Genomic DNA, 23,813 nt, shown 5'->3' on the forward strand with positions numbered 1-23,813 from the left:
TTCAATTCAAATCGCATGAGTGTTTGCATTTAGAGTTCAAGTTCAGATCCACCTCTAAAAATGTTATTTTTCTCAATAGTTTCATCAAGTAGTCCCATTGAATTGCTAAAGTATCTTGATCTGTCTCTTTTAGCTCTCCAGGATTCAATGCCTTTTAAGATTCATTGCATAAGGAAACTATCCTTAACAGTATTCGCTTTCCATGCTATATCTTGAAAGGAAATTTATTTACTAGGCAGACGTGGAAAGAAAAAGCCCATTGTTAAAATCTACATTTTTTGGTTTAAATCTAAGTACCAAGAACTCTGTTGTAAACAGGATCAACAAAAGGAGAAAGTAAAGGAAAGACAATGTAGAAAAAGTTACAGAAAAACAGAGAAGTAGCAGTCATGCTCAAAAAAATATATACCTTAATCCCTTTTTGGGTAGTGTATTTCTGTCAAGCTGCATGCTGTTAAAACAAAAAAAATCCCTAAGGACACACAGTAAACAGGACTGTTCAGAATTACAAATTTTAAAGGTCTAGATATGTGTGCATAACAGAAGGTCATTTAAAGCTTTTTAATATATCTTTCATGATAAATCCCTGACTCATTGGAGGGGACAATAGGACATGGACTGCTGCACATTCATTTTTCATCTAGACATGCCCTGGGCTGGGTCAATAGTAATTTGGAGACTGTCCAAGTCAGAAAGAAATCCTTCCTTACCATTTCTAACCTTCCCACAGCTTCACCCTGCAACCTGTGCGAGAATCATATGGTCACAGTATGAGTCTTTATTTTTCACAGTTGCCTATGATATGCCAATAGATTTCCAAAAGAAATGAAGGTTGCGGCACCTGCTAAGAGACAGCATGGCCTTGCCAGAAGCCAAATGATAGCTCTGCTTGTAGAAATACGTGCTAAATATACAGACCCTTGGCTTTCTGTTGTTGTGGGGCTCACGTAGTAAGGTGATGGTGGGAACAATGAAAAGTGGCACCAGGGCAATATTATTCTATATTCATGCATACATGGTGGCAGAGTGGCTGATCCCCAGAGATCTATGACTGGAGTTTTCCTAATTTAAACCCCATTACCAGAAGGGCACACACTAGCCTTCCTTCTAATAAGTGTCACTTGCGCATTTCCTCGTAAAGACTTGGTAGATCGGTAGATAGTGTGGACTGAATTTCAACTAGTTATCAAGTCAGTGTTGCAATGTCTTTTCCCTTTAAAACACAGTTTAGTGTCACTGTATGGATTAAATTGATAGATGGCTCTAGAAAGTTTCTGTATTACATATCATAATCATACCTCTGAGAGCAACAGTAACTTAGGGCTCTTCCTACCCAGGAAAACTCTCATGCCATTATTAAAGGTCATTTTCTATTGTGCCAGGGGTGCTCGAGGTCCCACTGTCATGTAACCTTGATCTAAATAGGTAAAGGCAGTGAAAATACTGTTGGTGTTAACAATCCATTACCATTAAGGCTCAGACTAATGGAAGTAAACCCCTCTTACCACCACGAAGTTTTATACGCAATTTTACTGGTTTAACCAGGGCCTTGGGGAGAAAGCAAATGGAAGGAGAAACTTTGCAGGATTTCAGCACAGGCCCAGCTATCACGGTCCATGTGAGAGTAGTCCTCTATCAGAGAGAGGACTAAATTTTCAGCATTTTGCTCCCAATATAACTAAAAGGACCAAGAATGGTTGGTAAAAGAACATATATTTGAATGCATGATTCATGTATTTTTTAGTTCCTTACAGAGAAGAATGGGGCCTTGATGTTCCTTTATGCATCTCTAAATTTCAGAACAAATAAACACGATGATAATAACAAAACCACTTTCTTCTGCCAATACTTTAAACATCCTAATGAACAACACATTTTCTAATATTACTTTAACTTGAAGTTCTATGTATTTCAAAATAATCTATAGCACATTATCTAGAAATAAAGGAGCCAATCAGTACTCCTTTAAAGTAATCCACGAACCAAAAGTTATGTGTCAGTCAGATAAATAGGATAGTAGTAACCATAGGATTTTGCTAAATAACTTTTGAATTCATGAACCCAAATGAAATAGAGGTGAATATTCCTCAACATGAGCATGGAGTTATTGCAATCGCATAAAAGTGAATGTAGCAAACATTCATTTTGCTTTTTTAAAATACTAAATCTTATGAAGATTCTCCTAGATTTCAGATAATTGCATGAAACTATTAACCATGGTTCAATGTAACTATTAATTCAGACCCATAACTGCCCATATCTTTTTAGTATCTGAAAGCATTCCTGCACCAAGAAGCTGGGTATGTTACTTCCACAGAAATTGGACCTTTGGTAAATACAACTGAACTGTAACATGCAGTGATCCCACTAGGACACTACCAGCCTGACCTCAGTGCTTAAAAGATCTCTAAAGATGATATGAAAAAAAGTCAGTCCTTTCCTGAGAGAAGCAATGCATTCATGGAATTTGTCTCTTTGGCTCAAAACAAATACCAATATAAAGTGAGGCTGAGAATATTGTAATATTCCTGATGTTTTCCTTTGCCATGTCAATTGCCAAAAGCAGTCTTGCAGGAAGATGCATGCAGATGTAGGCTGAAGTTATCAAGCCCACCATATCTCCATTCCCTTTTGTTTATTTTGCACTATTGAAACCGCCTGCAGGTTCTCTGGGGGAAATTACAGGAAGCCTTACAGTTCTCAGGTTCCTACCTGCCCTTGGTGTTGAGGTTAACTTGGGAAAGGGCCATAATGCTGTATCTTTGGGCTATATCTAGCTGTTGCAGAGCTATTAGGGAATAAAACAAATTATTGCAAGCTAAGAAGCACCTAGGGGGGTCTGGGACAGGCTGGGCCAAACTGATAGGGGACTTATAAATGAGTTTTTACAAATGGATGAACACACAAGAAAATCTGATACATGATGCACTGTTTCACACCTTAAAAGTACAACCATCAACTATGGTGATAATTTAAAACAACTGAAAGTCTTGAAGAGCTTAAGTGGATTTCAATGCACTTTCATGGCCCTCAAAACTAAACACCCTTTTAAAGTAAACCAGAGCAAGCCAGTCATGTAATTAGAAACTACTTCCCCTCTGCTAATCTTAAAATGCAGCCATTATTGCTGATGAGAGCACTGTTAATTCCTATATTTCTGCAGTTTTTATGCATCCCTTGCTGTGTCATTCAGACCAAGCAGAAGATGGACACAAATCCACAATGCCCAACAGCAATTAAGGGTTCAAAGTAAATATTGGTGATGTGTTCACCTGGAAAGTTTTAGCAATTAAAGTAGTGACAGTTCACCAATTAACCCCAATAGACAGTTTTATTTTAGAGTCTAAGTACCTGTATGATTTATTTTAATCCCTCTAAGTTGTTGTAAGCTAAAATACAAGTGTCCTCCCACAAAAGGAGTTACACTGCTATAACAACAGAAGTAGACTTGTCTAAATAAATACTGCTAGGGCAAAACCAGCAAAAGTCCTGAGGGAGATTTTGCTGAAAAAGCAAATATTTTGCTAGTATTTACTGAACCTATTTTCTGGTTATTACAACACAAAAGAATGTCATGAATGACACAAAATTTGACTGGAGTAAACTTTGACACTGTACCAATACAGCAGTTGTCAGGGAGCTCTGTGTTTATGCCATACCATTGCTTGGTGGATAGCCCGAAGACCGGGTGTGGGCAATGTCTGATCACCCTTGGAGGGACATGTGGGCAAATGTAGCAGAGACCTTGCAGATTTGCTGTCTCCATGGCAGGTGACTGGTTTTTTGGAGGCAGTCAAGGGCTAGTCTCCTTAGCAGGACACAGAGATGCACCCTGAGATTTTGGTCTCATTTTCTGGGTTCTTTCCAGTTGCATCAAATCTTTCCTAAAACTCGATGTTCCAAAGTCTTCAAGTTAAAGCCTTAACACAAAAAAGTAGAATGGGATAACTACTTTCTAAGACTTACATGTGATACTTTCATTTTCAAAATACTGGGAAAATGCTTTGTTCCAGCAATGGCACTGCAACCCCTTAGACACTGTCTCCTTTCTGCAAAATAGCCTCATCATTTTCCATTTTGTATCTGTGCAAATATATCCTGCCCTGTTATATCCCTTCAGGCTAGTAAACCACTGATCACTAGTCTTTGATAACTCTTTACCAACCGGTCAAGCACCTTACTTTATTTCCTTCATTTGCTTGTGAGAATGTACTCTGAAACAGCACCTAGAGCTTTACTAAGTTCAGGATTTCTTATTGTATCTAATGCCTCTCCTCTACTCACAAAGCCTGCTTTCCTACAAATGAATTAAATTAGTCTTATTTAAAAGGCGGTTAATAACAAATCCCATGTTATCTGTTACTTAACCCATTTTGTTTGATATTCTCTGTATCTTTCCAGGAACCAAGGCAAGATGGCCTTGCCCACAATCCCCTCGTCCTCCAGCTCAGCTCTCCTCCTCACTCCTTCCTCAGCACAGACCCTTCGAAACCTCTTCAGTCCTAATGACTGCAGGGCTATATCTCTGTCTGAAGCAGGGAAGTGAAAAGTTCATCGGGACTGGTCAATTGGAGTAGTCTTTAACCTTTTCATTCCCTCTTAGCATGCTTGCCATTAGTGACGCTTAGCTATCAAATTGCGGTTAATGCTTCAGCAAAGCAAAGCCATGTTTATTTGTATCATCTATTATTAGTGGTCTCTTCTCTTTTAGCTTTCCCTAGACTTTCTGTGTGTAGAATTTATGTTGCTTTCTAATTGTATCTCATTTTGTGCTTCGGTCTTTCTGATTTTGTCTCTACATTACATTAGCGTACCTCACTATACAGGCCGCTCGTTCAGTCTTTTGCAAGCTCTAGAGTGACTGAAGAAAAAGAATAAGCCTCTTTGCAGATAATTGCTTATGCCATGCCAGAGGCATCTCAAATATAATCTGAGTTTAGAAAGGAAAAAGGACGCAATCTGCTGCAAACATATCTGGCCTTAACATTGCAAACGAATGCTTTTGTTGTGAAAAAACACTTTGCTACACGTAGGTTTTACTGTATAAAACAGTTTAGAAAAAACACAGCACTTGTAACAGACCTTTCGGAAAAATCAAACTGCAAAAACCCTATTGGGGCTATAATTCAAGAAATGACACCATTTTCTCTAGGTACCTATATTTGTTTTGAGGCCAGATCAACATGATAAATGGCTCTCTCTGGACTCAGTCATAATATCCCCATACGGACAAATCTGAAACTTAAAAATATTGCCAAAGGCAAAGTATTTGGAACCACTGAAATTAAGTCACTGAACAAATACATAAAGTATTAGTAGTGGGGGTTGTTCAGGAGCTTATGCCAAACCATTAACATTTAAATGTGATGTTTGACATCCTCTGTATAAATATGATCTTTGGCATAAATTCATACTCTTCCACATCATCCTATTGACCTCACCATCCATATATGTAGCACTAGAAATTAGTGCAGGTTTTTGTAAGCTAACTGTTAATAATTGACTTTCTAAGAAATACCGTCACATTCAGTTCATGGCCTGCAATGCAAATTACTATTTAAAAATTAAAGGCACAGTTCAAATTACAAATCACTTATGTATCAGTGCATTTTTAACTATTGTTATTATCATACATTATATTGGTGTAAACATATGTTTTATAGTGTGGTATTCTTATTAGTAAAAGGCGTGATTTTAGCTGATATAGTAATACTTATGAATGCAACATAAGAGAATGAAATCTGCAGAGAGTTTCCATCTCGATTTGGCAAAGAGTTTTTTAGGGGTTTTGTTTTGTTTTGTTTTGTTTTAATGCTGATTCACTGAAAGTAAAATCTTTCCATGGAAAAGATCGGTGTTGAAAAATCTCTGGTTTTATATAAAGGGAAAAAATTTCTTAACATTGTATGTTTTTCACATGTATACAAAAGAGATCTTTTTTCCTTCAATTAATTATGTATTTTCTAGACAGCTGAGTTTAACCTTTAAAAGTTTAAAATATTTCTGACTGACTCAGTATAATATTCCTTTTTGGATCAAAGGCTAATGAAATATTTAATCTTGACTTTTCAGTCCCCATGTGAGAGAAGAGTTTGGTTGTCAAATCTTGAAAATTTTCGCAGGAAGTGAAAATTACTTACTGCCTAGCAAAGTTTATTTTTTCTCTCTTGCAAAAGTCAAATAAATATTTCACACACACACATACACACACACAAAAAAAAAAGAAAAGATGGTACAAGTGTGCCGGGGTGGATGCACCACTTTGTAGTATAAAATAAATGGTAAAATATCTGCATATTAAAAAGAGCAAGCAGAGGAAAACGCTTTCTTCCTTTTGTTTGTCTGTTCCACACACTGTGCATATAGTGAGGGTCTCATCTTGCAAGCTGTCTCCCTGCCAGTGAAACCGCATTTTAGTAAGGATCTGTGTGTAATGATTACAATGTAAGAAGCAGCTTGCCAGGACTGGGCATTTTAAGGCAAGATCGGTCAGCTGAAGGCAGGGGCCCACCAGCTCTGCCTGTGCTTCGAGCTAATGGGAAGAAAACTGGTGGGGCCCCACTGCTGAAGATTTGTTAGCAAGAGGGCAGTGATACAGTTTTGGAGCTGCCAACTGCTGGGAGAGCAGGTAGATCCAGCATGCAGGAGTCATTCTGTGGCTGTTTAGATTTGCCTTTAATTAGACAATTTTCCCCTTTTCTCTGGCTGTTTTCCAGAACAGGGGAAAAAAAAAAAAAGACTTCTCAAGAAAGAAAATGTGCTTGTAAAACCTTAAAAGGCAGTTGATTCCAAGTCCAATGCCTGTGATTTCTTTCAGCTTTCTTTTCTTCCTTCCTTCCTTTTTTACATAAAGGACTAAGCTGCTAATTAAACAGTGTCCCTTTAGGAAAACAGGTAGAGGGTTTATTTTTTTGGCTCCTGTCCTTTTGCCTCTTACTGGTTTTGGGGTCACTGTATCTATAGGCAAGCTCACCTTTCCGAAAGAGTAGATCTGACGCTTCCAGTCCTCATGAGCAGGCTCTGAACCTCCTGAGTGCTTGTTGTCAGTCCAGAGAGAGAGCCATGATGGCTAAGAGGAAGGTCAATAGACTCGGAACTGGTGTGAAGGCTAGTCATGGACTGGTAACTTGGTGTGTCCTTACTGCCCGCTGAAGAGCTGCTCAGGTTTGCAGCCCACACAAGACCACCTGATGTGAAAGAGTGCACTGAGGCGGGACTGGAAGCCAAGGAGTGACTTAAGCTTACAACATCTGCATTTAAGTCCGAAGGTTTACTGAAGAGGGGGCTGCTGCTACCACTTTGCCCACCTGCACTGCCCATGCTGCCTGTGCCCGAGGATGGCGATTCCAGGCTGCCTTGCCGTGCCAATGTGGTACTAGGGCTGGGCATTGCCGATGTGGGTTTCACACCTTCAGTACTGGGTGCAGAGGCAGCTTTACCACTTGCCTTGGCACCAAACAACCTAAATGTAAAACAAATAGCTTTAGAGAAACTGATAGCCACATTAAACATTCATGGCGTAACATCCTAAGAGCCAAACACATTTTTAATTACCGCTACTAAAATCATGCCTACCTAGCTGATCAATCACATCGCAAAATTAAATTCACTTAACCATATCACAATAATCAGGGTTTGTTTCATTAGCAAGAGCTCTCATCCACTCCTGTTCAGATGTGCTCTTTGCACATACAGACCCTCCCAGAGAGAGTTAAAATAAGCACATTTTTGTCTTATTAGTGCATAAACAGATTACACTTTCACCCAAATTCAAGAATTAAGCGTTCCCACAGCTAAGTCATTAGCTTTTAAACCCTTCACTTCTCAAATCAGCTAAAATGATTGCAATAAACACTTGTAAAACCCTTCATAGTTTAGTAAACATCTAAGTATTTGTGTAAAATTTCCCTCTCGTTGTTCTTTTGCACAGATGGTCATGTGGTCATCGGTCATGTAGTAACCATTCAGATGGAATAAACTGCACCAGAGCTAACTGGGCTCGGTTTGTCTCCAAGGGCAGTCATGACAGAGGTGTATTTCACATAATTGCTTACAGCAATTCTATAGAAGAAAATTCTACAGTGGTGATGAAAAAAAAAAAACCCAAATCCTCTAAAACTCTTGAAATAAAAGGTCATGTGATGACTTAATGTTTTACTGGAAACATTTTAAGCTGCAGTTAAGGTGCAGCTCATAAATTAATAAGAAATAAATGCAAAATTTATCGTGATGTAAAGTAAGCATGGCTAATAACGTAAGAATCCATTTTACATATTACCAAGCCCACAAAAATCAGCTGCCGCTCCCCAGGAGCTTGGAGATGCTGTTTTGGTAACTAGGCACAAGAGGGCACTATTGGCCTTCTCTCCAACAGCGCAAATGCTCCATCCCAATTTATGCTTCATCCAGATTTATACTTCCAGAAACGTTACAATAGAGCATTTCCAATTGAAATTTAGCTTTGCTAATGTTTGTGATGAAAGATGTAACAAAGCTGCTAAGATAATGTAATGCTTGTAGCTGGAGCTGCCAACAACACGAAAGTAAATACTTTATTTATGTATAGAGCTCTTCAGTTCTCTGACCAGGCTATGGAATCGCCTGTTCCAGTAACAGAATGTGCCTGAATGAGGCATTAGTCTTCCCTTTGGGTGTTTATCAGAGTATTGAGAGGGAACTTCTCATGTGCCTGCATATTCAATAAGAACTTAGAATCATAGAATATCTTGATTTGGAAGGGACCCATATGGACCATCGAGTCCAACTTATTCTAGCCTTCAAACTGTTGTTAGGGGAATGTACCTAAAATGCTCAAAGCTCAAGGAACAGCCATTTCAGGTCTGAGAAGGTCTTTAGGCCTTAGAGAAATAATTGTATTGTGTGAAAAAAATATTACTGTCTTATCTGTTTGCATGTGGTTCTCTGTTTGTGGCAAAATATGCCCTGAAAAGGCTTTTTGCCCGGTGCTTCAACACATTGAAAATCCCTGCTTTATATACTGCAACTTCAGGAATTCATAGAAAAGCACTAACCTTCGAAAGGTGGGTGAGGCGATATCTGGGTATTTGGATCCTGGCTGCCTAAGTCCCGGTGTGCCAGAGGCGCTTGCTGAAGTTGGGCTGGATTTGGGGGAACTGGACAGTGAGACGCTCTCAGAATCAGACACAGCCACTTTCTCTTTTTCCTTGTCTGTCTGGTTGATGGTGACGGGGCTGGACCGCCCGGACCCGATCTTGCTTGGCTCTCGCAGTTTGGTAGCAGCACCACCAGCGGACTTGCTGCTTACGTTGGAGTCGATGCTGCTGGTGCTGGAGCGGTGGCCACCCCTGCCGGGGATGCCGCTGCCACTGGATTTTGATGGGCGAGGCAGACTTCGATACTGCAGAGTCGTCTTCGAGTTCACGTGCAGGACACCGTCATCCTGATTCTGGGAACCGTCTAAGCTCGTTTTCCGCCCTGCATTGGACTTCCCGCTGATGGCTGAAGATTTTGGCATTTTTCCTAGAGTCGCCGACCCGCTTGTGATAGTTGCTCCACTTGTGGTGATTATGGTAGAAGATCCCATCCCAGACTTCTTGAATCCAAAGGACCCTGTAGCAGTTGATCTCCCAATGCCAGAGGGAGGCTTTTTTCCTTCATCACCGCTGCTTTTTCCTGCATCTGATGGAGAGCGCTGAATGGAGGCTCCTTTCAGGGGAGTTTTCACTTTTTCTGAAGCTTTTGCATCATCTGTTTTTCCTAGATAAAAGTATATTTGAAAAGGTCACCTGTGTTTAAGCTGTAATGTCTCAATAGCTAATTTTAACACTATATGGTTACAATTTCAAAATGAAAAAATACACAAGTAGAAAAATTACCCTAAGAAAACAGACCAATTTGGTCTTTAGTCCCCCATCAGCAGTCAGTAGCAGGTACGATACATTACAGGTAAGCATTAAGTATTAAAAGCTTGAAATTCTCCTGAGGACTTCCAGTTTCATATATAGCTGGAGAGCATAGATGTAGAAAATTATCCTGAATGAACTATAAGGAATTTTATTTGGCTTTTTTTTCTATTAATAGTATTTCTATATGTAAGAAATAATAATTGAAAATAAAACATGACATGTAATTAACATTTCCAGAAGTATGACATTAATTATGCATGTAGAAATTCGTGGTACTTATTGAGTTCTTTGGTTTCCACTGATTACATTTTTTTAGTTTATAAGTAAATTTGTTCTGGTTTTAGTTACACAAAATTATCAGGGAGAGATTATGTTGTCATGGTATGAAACTTCTTGATCTCTAACGATATCAATTACATGAGTTAGTAGTTTTTGTCATATCCTTGATATCTTTTCAAGATTTTTGATTTTTTGAGAGGCTGTCTTCAGTACTGCACAGATACATACCTATATACCAGATATTTCTACATAATGTTATTGTGACATTCAGAAAGGTTTAAATAATATATTTTCTTCTATCTTAAAAGAGAATATTTTTACAAACAACTTTAGAGACAAAAAATGCCATTTCTCTTCTATTCTAGTTTATCTTTAAGCATCTATTGTATGCTCCTAATAAGGAACACATATTCAGCATAACACCATTTTTAATTCATTCTTCAAGTGATTATAGAAGTTTTGGAGGTGGGTGGCCTAATTTGTCTTAAGAAACTAAACTGTAATAAAGAGCAACACCTACAAGTCAGAACTAAATCCACTCGTGTTTTTATGCAGTGCACATTTTATGCTACACAAACGTATGCACACGCCAAGATACGGATCAGACTCCTACACTGCGAACACACCGACTATTACTATGTGCTTTAACAATTAAGGCCTCTGTTCTGTGTTGCACAGTGGCTGCCTGCTCGTCTTCAGGCAAACAGAAGATCCGGAAAACTTAGCTTGGCATGTGGTAACCCTTGTAGTATCTCCTTTTTTAATCACTATTACAGACGTGTCATTTCTGCATCCATATGACCACTGGCTGCAGCAATGTTCCTCAGGGATCTTATAGACCAGAGGCTGACCAACGGTTAGCAGTTCCAAATTGCAAAGAAACAAAAGAGGGTCACAAAGGATTTGAATTTATTCGGAGGAGTTCTTTGCTAGTTACCTTTACAACTGGGGGTTAATGCATGCTTATGCAGTATTTTGTCAGGACAGGACAAGGGTCTAGAAAATGTCCTATAAAGGGTCGCTATTTCCCTAGTAAAATGATGGATTAGATGGTCTTAATAATGATGTCTTCTGCCAACTTTGGATTTTTTGCTTCAAAACTAGATTGCAAAAGTGGCTAGTACTTCTGAGAGGCCTTTCAGAAGAAGGTAAGAACTCATCTAACAGTGAGGAAAGTGTGTGAAAAGATTTTTTTTTCAATTTCTTAACAATGGACTATCGAACACCTGCAGCATCTGGAATGTGACAATTCAGCTTTAGTTCAGAAACACTCAGTTTGAGCCCCCTGACTTGAATGTTAAACCTTTTTACCTCAGCTTTTAATCTTTTGCCATTTTTATGCATATGTTCAATTATCAAAGGTACAGGTTTTCTAGAGAACAAAGATAAGGCAGACATGAGTCCAAAAATACTTTTAAGAATTCCCTAATAGAAGCTGACATCCTCAAATGATAGTAAAACGAAATGTAATCACAGTTTGTGTTATGGATACATTCATGTATGATTAATAAATTATTAGTATGGAGTGTAGCAAGCTAACAGTTATAGAGATGAACAAGTTAGTATATTATTACAATCTTGGCTTGCAGTCGTTTATGAGAAGAGCTACCAATATGCTTACAGTTCCTCATGTCTGTCACACACTGACAATACCCATTAATTATTTTTAGCCCACTAAAAATTCCTCACTTCTTATAAACGAAGTCTAAGTATAAAGCCTTAAATTTCAGTGCTGTAATCTGAACTACAGAAGTCTCCTACCCGGGGTCTTGAGTGCACTTGTTCCTGCTTTGTGCCTGGACTGAGCTGTTCCTACTTGTGCAGTCATGCCTCTCCTCCAGGATCCGGTCTGTGAAACAGAGAGAGATGCTTTCTGCCCTCCCTTCTCTGACTCTTCAGACAGCCCCGAGGGAAGGCCTTTCCACTTGCCACTGCTGTCTACGCTGCTGTCAAAATCTTCCTCTGGTTTCTTCAGTTCTTCAGTGCTGCCCCAAGTTTCGCTGTCTGTAACTGAGCGCTTCTCCGAGTCCGTCTTCAGCTACGAGAAATTTGCATGAGAAATGGTCAGTCTCAGCATCTTCAGTATTTGCTGATTTCTTAAATCACAGGAGGGGAGGAGAATAAGCATATTGATTTGTTTGTAGCAAGGGCTGTGGAAACTCCCCTTCTAAAACATTAGTATCCTGGTCCCAAAAGTTTAAAAACATTCCCATTTTGGAAGACATTTTTCTTTTTTCTTTTATTTTGAAAAGATTTTCAACTCTTTCCTTCATAGATAAACCATAATGAAGTGAAACATAATTTACTCTAGTCATCAGCGGTGATACCGTCACCACTCCTCAACTCCCTCTAAATTTCACTGCGCTGAGAGATTTTACTAAAAGCTTGAATGGGGGAACTCCTGAATATACTGCTAAAATACACCTCAGTCTGGTTTCATGCCTTTTCCTACCCAAATATCCCACTGACCAAATTAGGAATATTACTTCAGCAGCATTGAGTATGTTGTACCACTACTGAGCCAGGATAAAATCCTCAGCAAAATTATCAGTGCTACAGCTGATGACTTTTCTACTGGTTTGTCTCCACAGAAACTAATTGTTTCCAACAAGAAAATCACTCTATCAGCTAGCAGAGCAGCTACAAGAGAGACTTACGCAAGCACTACCCACCAGCGAGGTGAAGGTAACCAGCTGGGGTCACGCTTGCTCCAAAACTCAGACTCATGTGGAAGATGGCCCAGTGAGGACCTAACATCCCTGCAACATCTGCTTTCCCTGCTGTGTGCTGATAAGGGTGTGCTGCAAGGAACAGCCCAACAAGACAGACAGCGTAGAAGCTGTGAAGGCGGCTTAAATAGAAACATTGGAGACTGACCCTACCCTCTGTGTTTGACAGGACTTGCGTTCTTTGTGCTGACAGGCTGTTCGTCGTAAGCCTTCCTCCTGTGTTTTCCTGCAGCCTCCTGACCTCATCCTCAAGCCTTATTTGCACATCATCATCTCACCAGTCCCGCTTACCTCTGCCCCTCTCTAACAGCAAAAAGTGGTGCTGCTCTCAGGTATCACTCTTCATTACTTTTGTCTGATATAACCACAGTCCTGGCCTCAGACAGCCAACCTAAGCAGGACTGCAAACTGGATTGCCTTCAGGGGAGGGCTATTTATTATTCTGTGTTGCCACAACTCCTTCTCCATGGAGACCCCTCTGTAGCTGTTTCCTAGGCACTGCTGTCATAGGTAGGATTAATACCGATTAGATGACCGACAGAATAATCAGTCGCAGTTTACATATTTGTCATTTGAGGCGTACAAAATGCAAAAGCTCTCTGCACTTCCATAATTTCATATATGCTTTGGAGACACCAGCACAGATTTTGGGTAAGGTTTGATGGGAAAAGAGCCCAAACAAATATTGCAAGGTCCTTCAGAAGAGAGTTTTTATTAGTGTTATTGTTAAAACATGTGTAATGCTCCCAGAACTTTTCTAATAAATGCATGGTTATAAACACATAGCTATACATTTTTAAAGCAAACTGCATCATTTCCAAGAAATGACAAGTATAATACTTTCTAAAAGCCTCTCTTCACCATTCTGGGATCCGAAAAGCGATGTTAATCTGCTTTGAATAAGAAAACAACAACAAAATATGCAGTTTCTGCCTCGGGTTATAGCCAGCTTGCACAGCTCCAATCACTTAAAAAGACTGCAAAAGGGATCTCTGTGTTGCATGAGTATGTCTTACACCTGGAGAACAGCTGGCAAAAATACTTATATATTCTGCTCATCTCAGCTTCTGACTGAGATTAGAGGCTAGGATGGAGTACAGCATGTTCTGATTAATCTGCCTGGTAAAGGCAGACCTGATAAAGGTCTGTTCCTAGCCTTCATAACATAAAGCAACTCTGGCAGGAAAGCAACATTTGAACACAGCTGCATCTCTGTCTGTCACTGAAGAAATTGCAAATGGTATCTGGTTGAGCAGCTAGAACATGAGATCACTCGAATGAAAAAACCCGCAAAGAGTTAAATAGTCAGCCTGAGATTTCCCAGTCATGATGATGATGATGAGGATGATGCAGTGGAACAAGTAAGCCAGGACTAGCTGGCCATCACAGCTGACGTGAAAGGGAAGGGGCTGATCTCCAGTTAGCAACCATGGGAGACCCTGATGGGGTGGGAAAGGCAATGGTAAGGGCTGAAGAAAGCTGGCATCTGTGCGAGTATCTTTGCATGAGTACAACATCAGTCTGAAAATTGTCCTGCTGTAGATTAAAGTAATCTTCATTCCCAAAGTAACTTTATTTCCCCATTGTCTGGAGGAAATGACAAATATGTGTTTTTCTCCTCTTGACAAAATCTGCCACAATGTACATCTACAAAACAGATCTCTGAATTGCAGGCACTGGCTGCCTGCAGGAGTCTAAATGGAATTAGGAATGTCAGTCTTGTGTCCTGAATACTTGACATCAAATCACTGGAGACAACAATTCTTCCCCTATGCTGAGTGTTCAGTCTTGAAGTTCCTACTTGTAAACAGGAGATGACATGGCAGAGAATACTTTTCTACTGGGACTAACTCTTCTTTTTTTCTTTCTTTTTTGGGGGGAACCAACTCCTGCAAGCGTTCTGTATTGCCTTTTTCATTACTTGCAATTTTGAGGGAATCTGGGAAGAAATACTGGGATACCTGGCACAAGGGCTTTATATATGTATATATACACACACACACATATATATGTATTACATATATAGCTTGTGGCTGTATGCTGCTCAGAACTCTATTTTGACACTATGCGTTGTCAGCTTGTGGGCCCATGGGACATGTTCATTCCTGAACCTAACTGGGGAGAAGAGAAGCTCTGCCACCTGTGGCCTCCTTCCTTCATCCTCTTTTCTCCCAGTGGAGAGAACAGAGAAAGGACAGTACAGCCTATGTATTTCTTCCCTGATATGTGTCAGCTCATGAAAGACGAAAACTGTCTTATTTTAAATTGTACTATCTGTTGAAAGAGATACTCCAAATGGGATGAAATGAGTAGAAATCCACCCACCACAGATCCGGTCATACTGTGTTTTTTTGTGTTAGGGTGCAGCAGGGGCTGAGGGCTTCCTGGGGCTGGGACCACTGGGGGCTCCCCCAGGGTGGGCAGAGCAAGGTCTTGGCAGCCAGCACCTTCAGCAGTGGGATGTGCCCTGGGAGCAGGGCATCTGAGGCGTCAGCCCATGGGTCAGGGTTGGGTCAGTGGGGTCCGTGGCTTCTTGCACGCAGATATGATAGAGGAGTTAGTAAAATATGTATATTTCATTTGTTTCAGAAGCATTGATACTAAACTTTTTTCTTTGTTATCCTGCACGCTTGTGGGGTGTTGCAAGAAATGGCAATGAAAAGCTACTCACCTGGGCATGAGTGTTCTTCCTTGAAGAGGCAGTTATATTGGAATAAGAGCTGACAGATGAGGTGGTGTTCAAATCATCCGTGCTGAGGTTGTCAAGAGTGTCACTGAGGCCACTACTAACTGAGCTGCTGTCATCCCAGCTGCAGGGAAAGGAGCACATACTTTACATACTGCATGTCAATAGGCAGAAAGTATCTCAAAATCAATAGATGCGATTACTTATTCTTCAAGAGGTTTACTGGAAAATTTTCAGTAATATTTCCTAATGTACAATGAATATTAGTTTTCAGACTTTTTAATTAATTATTCACTCACTGTCAAGTGGCTGCTTGTTCAATTAATGAAAGACCCAGGTGCCTTTTAAAAAATTAACATCAGGTCTAAGCAAGCACTAGTGTAAGTCATTAAAACAGGTTGTTTCATGCTTCATTGCAATCACATTCAGTACACTGGCAGGGAAATCCATTAAACCTACCTGGTGTTGCTAGCCAAAGCATTATTAATAGCTTGGAGAACACCTGATGGATTTCCAGGCTACAGAAAAATAAGAGGAGTATTTCTTTTGCAGCCTAATCAACTGTCAGCAGGAAGCCAGTATTTCCACAAGTTTTATTTTCTTGTCTTCAGCCTTTGTCTAGTGGGTGCAATGTCATCAGAATAGGATTCCCTGACAATACAGTCACCAGAGTTGACAGAGAACACATTATACATCTCTCAAGAAACACAGGCTGTCAACTCTTCCGCTTTGGGAGATCAAGGCAGAGGATGCAAAAGAGAAAAAGGCTACTCTTATAGAAATGTCATTTATCTACTCTCATAAAAGCCTTGCTTTTGCACGGAAGGGAGGTTGATCTGTGTTTCCCAGACCTTTCTTTACACAATTGTTTCTCCATGGTGTTACATTATGACTCTCAGCTTATTGCCATATACAGCAGTATACTCCCAGTTTTGCTGCATCTCTACCTGTTAGTCTTGTTTTGGATTATTCCCAGGCCACAGAGTTTGAAAAATATTCACCTTATCACTCGCAGAGGCATTCATCTCCTGTAGTTTTGCCTATATAAATGTTAGGCATCTCATTTCAGCTATCTGTCTAGGTGACCTCTGCAACCAGTACAAAGAAGCAGGCTCCTCTAGGATGTAATTCATCCTGGCTTAAAATGTCTCAGGTTTCTGGGATGAACAGTTCATTGAAGGTGCCTCTTTATGTCTTTCCCTCTCCTAGAGAGGAGAGGGTTAATAAAGCCTGTTCTAGACACATAACTTCTGGATACACAAAGCTAGGTGACATGTTTATGCATGCTGGTAAAATTCAAAATACAAGAGAGAGTACATAATATCCTTATTTTGCTGTAGCCGTCATAAGCCACCTTTTACAAAAAAATCTAAAATTCAATCCCACAGTTGAGCTAAAACTCAGTACTATTGCTACTAGTCATTCAGAGCAAACAAGGAAAATATCTGTGAATCCTTATGTTACACGTGGTGTTTTGGGAGATAAAATTCACTTGTCCGCTTCTTCATGGAAGGCTTTAGAAAATCATAACAGCAGTGACAATGAACTGCATGGTACAAAATGTGTGCTGATGCACCAGAAAGTTCAGTGCACTAGTCTTGTATCGTAGCAACTGCAGCAAGCGTTACCTTCATTTTGCAAAAGGTAGAAAATCACATCAGTAAGCCAGCTCAGTGACAAGATAAACATATTTCAGAGGGCAAGATTTTATTACAGTGCTGCACTTTCCACCACTGAGTACAATGACTACAAATAAATATGTTCTTTGCAACATTTCCAGGTAATCTACACACGAGTGATTTAATAACAAAATTTAATATCTAAGCAATTATTATAATATCATACCTTATAGGCTGCCCATATTCATCTAAGAATGATCTCTGAAGCACTAGTCATTTATAGTTTCTGTATTTTTCACTGTCTAATGTGATATGGGATTTCATTGATGCTAAAAGCTGTTATTCAAATGTTATGTACCACATGGGAATATACCTTGTATAACAGTGTTAAGACTGAGAACCTTAAAGACAGATAAAGACATAAATAATATTAAATGTGGTGAGGTTTTAGAAAAGATAACATGCCCTCATTAAAAGATACCTTAAAAAAGGAAAAAAAAAATCATAAGCCAGATCCAAAATGAGATATACTGGGTACTTTCACAAGCAACATGGACTTTTAATGTATGACATTCATGTCAATTAATACTTGACCATCACTTTTCTGAGTTTACCCTAAGACTCTGCGGACCAAGATCAACGTTTAGTTCTGTTTCTCTGGGTTTTTTTGTTGTTATTTTATTCTATTTTGATTTTTAGTACTTCATTTCATGCTCATTTTTCACTATAACAAGATTCACATTTTCTAAATTCTGAAATAGTTCAGCTGATTCACAAAATATAAACACGTTCACTACAGCTGAAGTTTTCAGGCAAAAATTACTACAATCATGTTTCCTTTCTATTATGGCTTCTCTGTGGTGTTTCACACTCATCACACCTCACTCACCAGTGGATTATTAGGGGGTTCTGGGAACAGTCACGGCCATCTTGTAAGATATATAGAAGATTACTTTGACACCTCCACTACTGACCTTTCAGAGTCATCACTATATTTGTCTGGATTTTTTTTCTCTTATGATAAGTGCTCAAGATGTTTTCTAAATTTGGGGGCTTTCATACCCCCAGATTTCTGCTAATATTCAATACACCTGTAAAAAGCAGGACTATCCAAAACCTCTTTCTTTCCTGTATGGCATTTTTCTAAGGACTATTAGAGAAACTGATTCCTGCTTGAAACAACGTTTCATACCAACCTTTTGAATATACATAGTAAGAATGGAAAACTCCAACAAAACAGACTGTATCAGCCACCCTTTTGGCAATGAAGATCATTGTTCTGTGCTTATTTTAGTGCATTGTCCAGATTTGGTTTAACTTGTTTATGCAGCTAAATCTTTTATCTTTCAGTACTTACCGTTTCCACCTTTTCATCCCTCTTTCCCCAAGTCTAGATAGTACAGTTGCTATCAGATGAGTTAATATAATTTTTGGATAATGAAGATGCCTTATTTATAATTTTGAAAAAAATTCTTGATGATTCATATTAATTTCTCCTTTAAACTAGCAAATGTATGACAAACAAATCTGGTAAAATTAGATGTGCACCACATTGAGACTGAAAATCCATTCTTGGGAGTCTGCAGCAAATTCTCACTGTAATTTTTGTTCTTGTTCCTCCTACCCCTCATCAAAACAATATTCATTGTCAAACTGTACCTAAGGGACTTAATATAGGCTTTTAATATACTGGCTAAGATTCAACTTTCCTTTCCATTTTATCTTTCATTTACTTTTCTCTTTTTCATGCATCCTACAGAGTTTGTGACAGGTCAAGTTAGCACCACTGCTTGTTAATGCCTGACATCACTTCCCTTTTAAAAGCCACATTTAGCTACTTATAACATTGGCAAAATCTGCTTCTTTTTTCTTGTTGGGTGTCAGCCTCAGGTTGATTTCTTTAAAAGAAAATGTCAGCAAATGCAGTTCAGCTAGCTGGGAGACTGAGGCTAAGAGAAAAATGCCCTGTTTTGACAAGTTCTGGCAACCTTTTCTTTGAGAAACCCCTGGATCCCAAGAGGAACGGGAGAAGAACCTTGAAATTCAGCAAGCTATAATCTTCACATTAAGGATGGGCATTTTGCTGTTTCTAAGAGAAATGCTCTTAAATCTGGATAATTTATAAGTCTCCTCAAAATCACTGTTTGCATATGCCTGACAGATTTTTTTCAGCGAACAGGCCAAAGGTTCCTCCCTACGCAGCAGCTCAGCTCAGCCTACTGCGTGTTGCCTAGTTCTGGGTTCAAATCAGCAAATGGAGAGCAAGCAAACAGCCCAGCAGTCACTACTGTCATTGCGAATGTACATAACAACACGTACGTAACAAGTTCTTGATAACATAACCACATACTATTTTTTCTCTAGAAACACTTCATTAATTTAGTGCTTATAAGAGGTCTGCTCTAGGGATGAATCTGAATTTTGCATTAAAGCAAGCTGCCTTCTGTCATTTTTCAAAGAAGTTGAAAGACTTCTGTAACAAAAGGAACTATACGAAGCATGATTGAAGCCCCTGGTGTACCACACTCCCTACAACCTGCAAGATATTAGGTGACTGCTTTAACCAACATTTTTAACAAGCCAGACACCAATAAGATCTTCTAATTTTCTTTAGAGCTTAGCATCTGACTTGCAAAGATGTACTGCATGCAAATGTGGGCTTTGAACCTATAGTTTGCTGCAGGGATATCTTAAAATTTAGGTTACCAACAACTCAAACTGCATGTCAAAAACCAGCAGCTATTTTTGGCCTTACTATTGCTGTACCTCAGCTTTCCATCTGTAAAATGGACACAATACATGCACAAATGAGTTTGAAAACATAGTCTCTGATAACTGTGGGTACTCAGACACTACACTAAAAAGCACCTTAAAAGAGCCCCTTCATCTTTAGAAAAATGTTCAAATGGCATATGATAAGTAAAATAAGGGGCTGCACATGACAAATAACAAGGAATACACAAAATGCCAAATAACTGCTTTAAAACTGAACACCCTCAATCTACACATTATATAAAATAATGACTCTAGAGACTGTTGACCAAACCATGATTGCCTGAAAATGTATGTGCACAAGAAATCCGAATTAAGGTTACACAGGCAACACTTCTGTTACTTCTGAATGCTTTTACAACCTCATTAAGTTCTTTTCACACAGCATGAGTAAGATTCAGCTTTCTCAACTTTATAATTCTGATAATTATTCCATCACTTCAGTCATATACAGGGCTGAATCTGAGCAGGGAAGCTGTACTGCAGGAGGAATGCCCCTTCGCCTTGGGAGCTAGAAAAAGTGTGCCCAACCATGTGATAGGCACCGAAGGGTGGTTTCCCTCCCATGCCCTGGTGAGATTTATGGCCACTGTGTTACAACCTTCATCCAGAAACATACCACATGCTCTTTGAATTTGCCCAGGCTCTTCTCAGTGACATTACCAATATTCTTTCTGCTTAGAACTGTGTTTTTCTTTGATGTACTACATGTGCCTATGAGATTACTTGCACTTACTAAAACTCATCCTCTAATTCTAGCCTGCATCTTTAAAATCTGAACAGTTCTTGTCCATTTTGAAGCAAGAAGTAACACTTCCACTGGAGAAGACTTCCGCATTGTCTCCAGTTGCTGAAGGTGGCTGTGAATATTGTACACAACCCAATGCTCCACAAATTGCTCCAAATGCTTCAAGCAAAGTTCCAACTCCTTGATTATATCAAATACTCGATGAAACTGAAGAATCCACAACTTGCTCTCTATGCAATTGGTTAGTCTTCACTATCACTCTTTGTCTCGCTTTCGTTAGTGTGTGTTAGTACTGAAAGGATCTCTCCATAATAATCCTCTCATTGACCTTTCTACCGCATAGTTGTTCTAGAAATAGCAAGGTGTCTGAAGTCAAAACACCCGGTGCTTAACATCAGTGTGTAGAGCTGAACAGAGATTATAAATGTATTCCCACAAGTATTCCCTCAAATGGAAAAATAAATTGCACTCAGCTGTGCTCATGACACTTTTGTGTTTGCTTACCACAAGTATTTGGTTTTCTTCACTTGAAAATAATCCAATTCTGAGTTCACACACTGAAGTATATGAACCAAATGAGGAATATTTTATATGGGATAAGACATTATTTCACACAGCAGGCGGGCAAGCAACAGAGCTCCAAGGCAAAGATGCAGTGAAACAAGCCAGATAATACTTGATCGTACCCTACATAATGAAGACCTGCAGAAATATGCAACAATTTTTTCTGGATGTTTTGCATGATGGCTGAAAATACAAAATGCACTGCATTGGGAGAGCAATGAACCTGAAGGTATATGACAAGAGGAAGTGGTACTAACAATCTGTGTTAGCTCCATGGATACCTAAAATACTCTCCTTTCACAGTATTTGTTTCAGAAAATCAAAGCAGTCTCTAATCGCAGACGTGATACGGTGGAGTGCCCAACCACAATGATTGTTCCTTCCATCCTTCCCGTTTCTATTTTCAGCACTTTCCTACATGCCCTTAGACTCGCCAGCTCAGTGAAGTCTACCATACTGGTAAGCTGGGTCAATGCCTGGAATTCATTTCAACATTGGCGTACTTCATTAATTTTTGAAAGCACCTCCAGCCAAAGTGGCCCAATGAATACAAACAAAAAAGCTTTTCACAAGCAGATCATCAGACATATGTAGGCAGCAAAACTCCAATCAATGTGCTATCAAGTCTGCTGGAAAAGTATGGTTCCTTCAACGCATCCAGCCCTTGGCATAGTTTGCCAAGTTGCTGGCATTTTTTCTTTGGTTCATTACCCATTTTTGCAAGTAGAAGTGGGAACTACAGCTTGCAGAATACAGCTCTAGAAAACAAAACCAAAACCTTTCCTCTTAAAGCATTCATTTAATCAGAATAACTATTCTATCTAGGGAGGTTTGTAACTCTGAATGAAAAACAGCACTTTATTTGTCACATGCTTTGTACTGCACATGAAGGACTTTAGACCACAGTAGTAGACCTACGATCCTTGTGAGTCTTGCTTAGGAATGAGAAATCCTTAGTCACATTCTTGCTAATGCCAGTGGAACTTACATATCCCCAGGGATTTGTATATGGATTTGGGATTCAGGGGATCTAAACAAACACATTTAGCAAAACAACCTTTACTTGCTTTTTATAGCAACTCTGAGCTTTCAAAACGTGAAAACACTTTTAAACACTTCTAAATCATTCATTACCATAGCGGGTACATACAGGGCAGTGCCCACATGTATTTCTGCTGCTGGGGGGAATGGTCTTAGAGGACAAATAAGATAACTGAGATCATGACAAAAGAGTAACATTTGGGGCTAAACAGAAACTTAACTCCTGAGTGTGTGTTTGAGGATCTACAAATTCATACTAAGAGCAGATCAAAGATGAGCAGTGAGGTGTTATCCCTTCCTCTGGCTGCACACAGCTGGCTGTTTTATGTTAATGAATCCTCAGATGATGCAGGTCTCCATGTCCCTCTTTCAGAGCCTCTGGATGTCTCCACACAATTGTACATAGAAACAGTAGAGGTATGAGAAACACAAGCAATTACTATAATTAGTAATTCCATGTTTGCCAAATCAGATGCTAGTACACTAGTCTACTGCAGTGGCTAGGGCTGGGACACCTTCAGTTATGCTGTATAGTTATTTAAATTAGACAATAGTGCCCTAAAAAAGCAAAATCCCCAAATTTAGCCACTTGTGAAGCGTGTGGCTACCTGGAGTGTAAGACAATTCCTGTCAGTGATGCACAAGGCATCTACATTAAATGTGAGTTAGGAAGTCAAAGGTTGGCATTTAATGCCTTAGGTTGTCGGCAGACAAAGGCGGGTACATCCAAAGGGTAAGCAGGAAAGACTAGAGGTAGAGGACTTAAACTAGATGCCCACAGTAGAAAGCTGGAACTCAGTACACCTTTCCTTACTCTACTCATACAAGTTAAGCCCTCCAAGAGGAAGGTAGAACTCATTGACCATCAGTCTGTGCTGAAACTAGCCCCACACACATAAAATCCATAAAACAGGGAACGCAATGCATAAATCAGCGTCCACAACACACTCTATGGAGGTGGACATTGCTTCTCTACAGCACACCAGTAAAGTGAATATTAACATGCAGTCCAGGCTGCTGCCATGAACCATCCTCTCCAACGCCCATATTTCAGGGCATGTTTCAGGAGAGTAAGGCAGGATTCAGCCTAAAATAAAGACTTTATAGCTGCTCCCCTAATTGACTTTCGAGAATAGAAATGATCTCTCAGCTCATTAAGAAGAAAAGATAAGAAAATAATTGGACTGTTTTACTCAAAGCAACTCCTCACTAGCATGCCAATACATCAGTTGGCAAACTTTTTCCTTCAAAATTCAATTCATCATGAATTAATCCATTTTAAATCTTTTCCTGTGAGCTCAGCTGCTCATTATTCATAAAACGGCTACGCTGACCCTCACAGACAGATTCAAGATGGCACAGAGTTCATAAAATCAATACTTTGTTTCAATCCACAGACTGTGAGAGCCAAAGCCCAGGCCCTGAACCAAACCAGAAACTTGCAGGGGCTATAAGCTTCATTATAGCTATTTTATCCTCATAGCTAAA

At 39.5% G+C, this 23,813-nt stretch overlaps 1 protein-coding gene across 2 annotated transcripts in view; it reads right to left on the reverse strand.

The window, feature by feature from the left end:
• The window catches only part of NAV3 (neuron navigator 3), a gene marked incomplete at its 5' end in the record, with an annotated part of 269,575 nt that overhangs the window by 50,524 nt on the left and 195,238 nt on the right, over window positions 1-23,813 (reverse strand). For both annotated transcript variants that reach the window (XM_082311047.1, XM_082311046.1), the window contains 5 exons: window positions 410-451; window positions 6,974-7,462; window positions 9,033-9,738; window positions 11,928-12,204; window positions 15,567-15,705. In XM_082311047.1, coding sequence (XP_082167173.1) covers window positions 410-451; window positions 6,974-7,462; window positions 9,033-9,738; window positions 11,928-12,204; window positions 15,567-15,705 — 1,653 coding nt within the window. The remainder of the gene's footprint in view (window positions 1-409; window positions 452-6,973; window positions 7,463-9,032; window positions 9,739-11,927; window positions 12,205-15,566; window positions 15,706-23,813) is intronic.

This window comes from Platalea leucorodia (genome assembly GCF_965183815.1).
Source record: "Platalea leucorodia genome assembly, chromosome: 4".
In the NCBI taxonomy this organism is placed as follows: domain Eukaryota; kingdom Metazoa; phylum Chordata; class Aves; order Pelecaniformes; family Threskiornithidae; genus Platalea; species Platalea leucorodia.